The sequence below is a fragment of the Nicotiana attenuata genome, unplaced genomic scaffold (genome assembly GCF_001879085.1).
Source record: "Nicotiana attenuata strain UT unplaced genomic scaffold, NIATTr2, whole genome shotgun sequence".
NCBI classification, from domain to species: domain Eukaryota; kingdom Viridiplantae; phylum Streptophyta; class Magnoliopsida; order Solanales; family Solanaceae; genus Nicotiana; species Nicotiana attenuata.
The window spans coordinates 620,994-628,030 of record NW_017670346.1 but is presented as its reverse complement, the minus strand read 5'-3'; the positions used below and the strand labels follow the sequence as shown (position 1 = coordinate 628,030).

General features: G+C 33.2%; 1 protein-coding gene across 1 annotated transcript; it reads right to left on the bottom strand.

The window, feature by feature from the left end:
* Positions 1 to 432: 432 nt before the first annotated feature.
* LOC109238170 (G2/mitotic-specific cyclin-1-like) lies at positions 433 to 3,275 on the bottom strand. The gene is made up of 10 exons (XM_019404604.1): positions 2,976 to 3,275; positions 2,488 to 2,620; positions 2,307 to 2,363; positions 2,165 to 2,210; positions 1,798 to 1,929; positions 1,609 to 1,731; positions 1,205 to 1,294; positions 890 to 1,111; positions 702 to 800; positions 433 to 615 (listed from the first exon to the last, which is right to left on the bottom strand). Exons 1-10 carry the CDS (start codon positions 3,028 to 3,030, stop codon positions 433 to 435), a joined length of 1,140 nt encoding a protein of 379 aa, XP_019260149.1. The 5' UTR covers positions 3,031 to 3,275.
* Positions 3,276 to 7,037: the final 3,762 nt, after the last annotated feature.

The following is a 7,037-nucleotide window of genomic DNA, read 5'->3' as shown; positions in this document are numbered from 1 at the left end:
TCTCAAATTGAACACAAGTGAAACAACCCAAAGTTGTTTGCGTGAGAGCTATATCTAGTAGAAGCTGTCAAATTCCCTGGGGCAACAGCAGTTGCTGAGTTATTTTAGTTCTGTAACCCCGCCCCCAATTTAATGATGCCAACCCAATTACAGATGTCACATAAAGTTAGTAAAAACTATACATGCCCTTTCCTATTATTGGGTCTGCACAAGAAGAAAATGAGCGGGCTCACATTTTGCTACATGACCGAATTTTGATGTATTGTACTTTCTATGTACCCCGGTTAATTTCCCTGTTGCTGCCTTTTGGTGGAATCCCGCAATCAATCTTGAACACTCCCTATAAAAGCAAGGAACAAAATATTGTTAAATTAGAGAAATCTTGAGAAATTTGACAAATAAAATCAAACGATGTAGAGGTTGTAAGTACACTCACAGAAGTTGATCTTCCGAGTATTTTGTGTGCAGCTCGCACGTCTTACTCCATTGTTTAACACCATAAAGTGTGCACTGAGCTGTATAGATTGCAGCAGCAGCGATAAACGATGGTGGAAATTTAAGCATTTCATATTCCACGAGGCAAAGTTCGATCAAGAAGAACGAAAGTAGCTCAAGCTGTAAACAGGAGTACAGAGTTAGTGAATGTAACAGCCTCTAGAGTGTAAAAATCAAAAATGTCAAAATCCTCCTCTATCGCTAACCTTTTTATCCGATTGAGCAGCTTTGAGAAATCTTCTCATAAAAACAAATGGAGTTGGAACTGACATATTAAACTGCAGCGTATTGAGCATCAATTTTTCCTGCAGGAATGGAAGACATCTTTAATAAGAATTTGAAAGCAGATAAAATGCAGGAATAGTTAATATCGATAGGAAGTCGTTATAGCTACCATTTCAAGAACCTCCTTCCTTGTGTATGCTTTGTCCGAAATGACCACCAAATCATCCACCACAGGGAGAGAAACTTCCTCATATTTGCACGCTAGTAACATAGCGACGAGACCAACAAGCTGCAACTTCTTTCTCACAACGGATTGTTTCTCCAGAAATCTATCTATCAAATTAACAGTTAGGAATAATGTCTCTTCCCTGAGATCAAACTTGTGGTGTACCTGTTTCATTTAGTACAAGCAATTATTAGAACTATTTAGAAACTTCATTCTGCACTCTCCTATTACTTCAATTGGGATTAAGAATTTAAGTACCTCAATGAGCCAATCTATTAGTATAGATCTCATCCTCTCGTTGATATCAAACTGTTGTCCTATATAGTCTGGCGATATACGGCTGCAGCCCTGAATATGGTGACAGTTATTTAGTCACATGAAAAGGCATGTAATTGTTGTGAAACTCTAAAATCAAGATGCTACTTTGATCAAGTGTTATTTCCTTCAGAAACCAAATTCTTTAAACTTAAAAGACTGCAAGTAGTTCTGTCCATCGAAAAAATCAGAACTGTTGTCCTATTTTTATCCTATCTGCACATTGTGATTTTTCGACGAAGGGAATTCAATTGAACCCCTTTCAGATATTGTGGATACGCGCCATACAATAAATACCAAATTATTACTTTGATCTGAGCAACTGAGTTTTATTCAGCTGGACTTACCTCCATTTTTGAGTAGTAAGCATACAGATCTTCCACATAGTCAACAACTGCGAGCGTGTTCTTCGCATCATTACTGTCAATATCTATCACACTGTCCTCAAATATATCCTCCATCTCAATCTCCTGGAAAAAAAATTATGAACTTATCTATTTAAAATTTTTCCAAAATTCAGCTCAAAATTCTCTTACCATTTGAGTTTTTTCCAAAGACATTGGAACTGGCTGGTCCTTTGCTGCTGCCTCATATTCTTCCACATCTATTATAGCTACATCCTCATATACACTTAAACCTTCAGCTGCTATTTTTGGTTTCTTGTTTTCCTATTAAACATTTATGTAAATATGTAAACTACACGAAAATCCAAAGAACGCGAGTAACAAAAACAACAACAAGAAACTCAGTGAATTCCCACAAGAGGGGTCTAGGGAAGTAAGATCTACGCAGCATTACCCCTCCCCTGGAAGGGCAGAGAAGTTGTTTTCGAAAGACGCTCGGCAAAATCAAATAAAGAGAGTGTCCATTTTTTTTTTGGCTCCATGAAATTATGAGTTGTACCTCAGGATAATGCTGCTTTGAGTTAGCAATTTGTGCAGCAAATTTCCTACATTTCAAGAATTTATATTTACATGTCAAATTTGAAGAAAATAGTTCTAAATAAATGAAACAAAAAGTTTGGAAATTTGACTATATATCTAACCTTGTAATAGGTCTATGAGCTGGAACAGGAGGATTCTTGTTACAGATCCCATTAGCACTGAGATCAAGAAAATATTTAAAAAAAAAAATCAGCTAAGAATAACAAAACTAAAAAAAACCAAAATAGAAAATTGTCAAAAGATTATGAGAAAAATAAATAAAGATTAGAGTTGGGAATTTACTTAGATAATCCTCTCTTATTAACAACACAAGGGTATGGCTTAGCTCCAACAAAATTCTGATTAATCACACTTAATGCTCTTCTGTTGTTCCTTGTCTCCACTCCAAACTTTCTGTAACCCAATTCTGCCCCACCTAAAAATTAAAAGAGAAATTTTTTCAAAAATCCATCTTCAAGAAATTGGTAATAATAATCTTTAGCTGATTTTAACCTCTTAAAACCCAAAAAGATGAAAGAAAAAAAAAAAAGATCAATAGAGCCACATTTTCAAAATTAAATATTTTCATAAACCCATCTTCAAGAAAATTGGTAATAATATATTTGAGCTGATTTTAACCTCTTAAAACCCAAAAAAATTAAGAAAAAAAAAGACCAATAGAGCCACATTTTAAAAATCAAAACTTTTCAAAAACCCATCTTCAAGAAATTGGTATATAACTAATTTTAAGCTCAAAAAATTGAAAAAATGACTATTTTGAGCTACATTACCTTGCACATTTCTGGGTTTAATCATAGTAGGATTGTTCTCATTAGATACACCCATTATTCTTTTTCTTGGTTTTTTCTTAAAGAATCAAAAATAAAGAAAAAAATAAAGCTATCTTTTTTCTTCAGTACTAAACTTATAAAAAGCTCTCAGAAAACTGAGAGCAATTAAAAAAACCAAGAACCAATTAATGAAGAAGAGAGTGGAGATGGGATTGAGAGAAAAACAATTAATGGGTATTTGTGTAAGGGGAGGAATAGAGAGGTTTTTATTTAAATGAAACGGCTAGTAAGTGAGAAAAAAAAAGGCCGTTAGATTCAGAGCGTGTGAACTAACTTTTTATTACTAGTATATGATATGGTCATAACGGTCACATTGGTTTGGACTTTTTGCATGTGAGGGTAAGGAGACGTTGCTTTCAAATGAATTTAATTGTTTTTTGCATGGGTTGGGTTTTGCACTTTTAGGGACAGACATTAAAGTTAGAGGTCATAGTCAATTGTTTCATTGAGATATGCGCTCTTACTCACTTTTGAGTTTTTGGTAATAGTTTAAGAGGCGGTGCACTAAGATTTCGTTATGCCGGATTATAAAGGTTTATTGTACGCAGTCTTATTCTACATTTTTACAAGAAACTGTTTTTACGGCTCTAACTCGTAATCTCCTGGTCACATGACAGCAAGGCTTCTCTTCTTTTTGGTAATAGTTTAACTTGTGCAAAATTTTATAAGATTAGTGGTTATTTTTGTTATACACTATTATTTTACCCTGTTTACGTTTTTGTGTACTAAGACTATAAAGAATCTTTTATGTTAGGTTACGTTGACTTATAATAACTGGTAATTTATCATATCAAACTTGATATATAGCCCGTTTGGCCAAGCTGCAAAAATTAGTTTATTTTGAGGAGTATTTTTTTTGAAAGTGCTTTTGGTGAAAAGCAGTTTGTGTTTGGCTAATTAATTTGAAAAGCATTTCTGAGCAGCAATTAGTGTTTGGCCAAGCTTTAAAAAACTACTTCTAAGTGTATTTTTCTCAAAAGTGCTTTTCAGAAAAGTGTTTTTGGAGAGAAGTACTTTTTTCTGCTTCTCCTCAAAAGTACTTTTTTTCTTTTCAAAACTTGGCCAAACACCTTAATTTTAGAAAAAAAAAGCACTTTTAACCAAAAAAAAGTATTTTTGCCTCAAAAGAAGCTTGGCCAAACAGGCTAATAGTAAGCTAATATAAAAGTTCTAACGTATCCAATGAAGTACTAATGAAGTCAACTTGGGTACTTGTTATTGCTAACAACCACAAATTTCATGCAGATTTGAAGGCACTTAGTGTTTTTATATCAAACTAACAGATGCATGATACGTGTTTGCACATAAATTTATACACTACAACATTTTAGGCCTAAGGCCACACTAATATAGACAACGCTTAAAGAGTGTTGCCAAAACCATGTATGGGCACGTTTATCATGGGGTGGTCTTTGTGGAAAGCTTTTGGCCACGGAATTTAGGAAACACTTAAAAAGTGTGCCTCTTAAATATAAAGACTACACAATTTAAGCGTTGTAAAATCATAAAACTTTTGGCAACACTTATTCACTCATACTACAACGCTTTTGAAGCGTTTCTATTTTTTTAATGCTGAGACTATACTTTGCAAGTGTGCTCTTAAATTTTTCAATAAAATTTTAAAATTTTCACCAAAAGTGTACCCGGGGAAATCAATTTCAAATTGCCTTTCTCCATTCATCCTCCGCTAAATGTCCATCAATTAGGTTACAAAAAGAAAAAAGAATCTCCATCAATTAGGCAATAGGCTAGCCCTATTGAAAAGTTTTTTCATATTTTCATCTCCCTTTCATTTTTCATTAGTGTTTCAATTTCTTCAATTCCTTGCTTTAGTTTCGTGGAAACCTTTGGAAATTTATAGATCCCAAAACTCTTACACACAGCGGCAGACTTCTACGGTATGGAAAGATTGAGCCGCCGAAGGAGCTGATGGAAAGAATGGGTATCGCGGAGAAATATGTCAAAGCAAGTCCCTCTACTATACCGAAATAGATCTTTGTATGTGCTTGTATCTCTTTACCACTATACTAAATTTCATCCCTTTTTGGTGTTTTCCTTTCAGTAGTTAATAAGCATTTGGGTAGTACATCAGATTATCATATCTCCAAGGGCACAATTGATAACCATCACTGTCGAATAACCCTAACTCTGACAATTATTCTGCTTAAATAATTTTTACTTCATTTATTGTGGCAAAAATGAAAGGAGAAAGTCAAAATGATGAAAGCTCCAACAGGTGATTACATTTACAGGGATGACTTGAGCGTGACCCGGCTAGCTACTTTCACAACCTTCGTGATTAAACTAAGTGATTTGTATAAAGGTCTATTAGCTTAGTTCTTGGTAGTTTTCCTTTTCTTGTCACAATGAGCTCTTGCTAGGCCATCATCTGGTATGCTACATAACGTGGTTTTTCAATTCACCAAGTTTAGACCTTATTCATGTTTTGTTCTTTTGATATCGATTCTCGCATACAATTTTAATCTAATATTTAGCCAAAAAATGTTTTTAAGTATATTTCCAAAGCTATAACATTACTCTAACTATTTAGAGAAATTAATATGAAACTCAGTTGCACAATAAGTGAATCCAATTCTTGCTAGCCGTGGATTTGACTAATTTCAATATTCTTTAAGTTAATTATTTTAGTTGAAATATCTCCTTTTTACAATAATGTTATTAGAATATCCTTTTACAGCCTAAGGCTGAATCCAAATATAACTCTTGCACCTTTAATATTAGTGTAGTCAAAACAGTTAGAAGTTTAGTTTAGTCTCTTTTTCAGTAGAGTTTTGCGATGTTGTTGCTAAATAAGATTTTCTCTGAATGGTGAATAGATGAACAAAAGGATTATTGCTGAAGGATTATCTTTCATTCAAGTGAAATATTATTCATTTAGTGAAAATATAATTGACAACATTTACGAATATACTTTTCGTGTTTCCTTCCAATATATAAACTATATATATTAGTTAAGGATTGTCTTTTTTGTTCTTATATGAATATACTATCAACTGTAGTGAGTGATGATAGATATCATGAATGTTGATTGTTCTTATTATTCATATATGTGGATGCCCCTTTTTTCACCAGGCAAACATACATACATATATATATATATATATATATATATTGATTGTTCTTATTATTCACATATGTGGAGGCGCCTCTTTCCACAAACATATAGGTACTGATTGTTCTCTAAGTGTTGCTTCTTAAATTACCTTGTACCTGTTATATCTTGAGATTGCATATGAATACGATATATCTGCCGTTTTAAGTTTCTAGAAGCTAATGTTTTTCCTTTCTTTAGTGTTGTTCAGTTTATTATTTGATTTCTTCGTTAGTATTATTTTCATTCATTATCTCTTAATTGCTTAATTAATGTTATTACTGCCCAAATGATCATAAACTTTTGTTTTTCATTAACTCTTTGCTTAATTAATGTTATTATTGCCCAAATGATCATAATTTTTTTTTCTGAAAATTCATATTTGCTACACTTGTTGTTATGAAACGAACTCTTGCTTAGATTCAGTTATTTTCTGTGAAGGAAGAAATGCAAGACATGAAGGAAGAAGTGCAGGAACTGGAACAATTGTGGCATCTTGTTAATGTATTAGTGCAACCAACCTTGGACTGAACATTTAGGATATAGCAAGGTGTGTCGAATCTATCCTACCTTCTCCGGTTGATTCAAGTAGTGCACGTGTTATGAGAAGCCACAATCTTCAACATTTCTCAGGTCAACTTCTGTTCTGATTTGTGAAAAGGTAAATTTTGATTGTTTTGAAGTTATTCTCTAAGTATCTAGGGAGCAAACATGTTAAGGTAGCATATAGTTGTATTACTATATATTTGGGTTTGAAACTATGAATATTTGCACAATGGTGGATTAGTGTTAACTTTACAAGCATATATTCTTCATTTGACCGGTATGTTTAGGCTTTAGCGAGGCTCGAGTAGCAGAAAAAGTACTTGAATAAAGGATTGTATCAACTC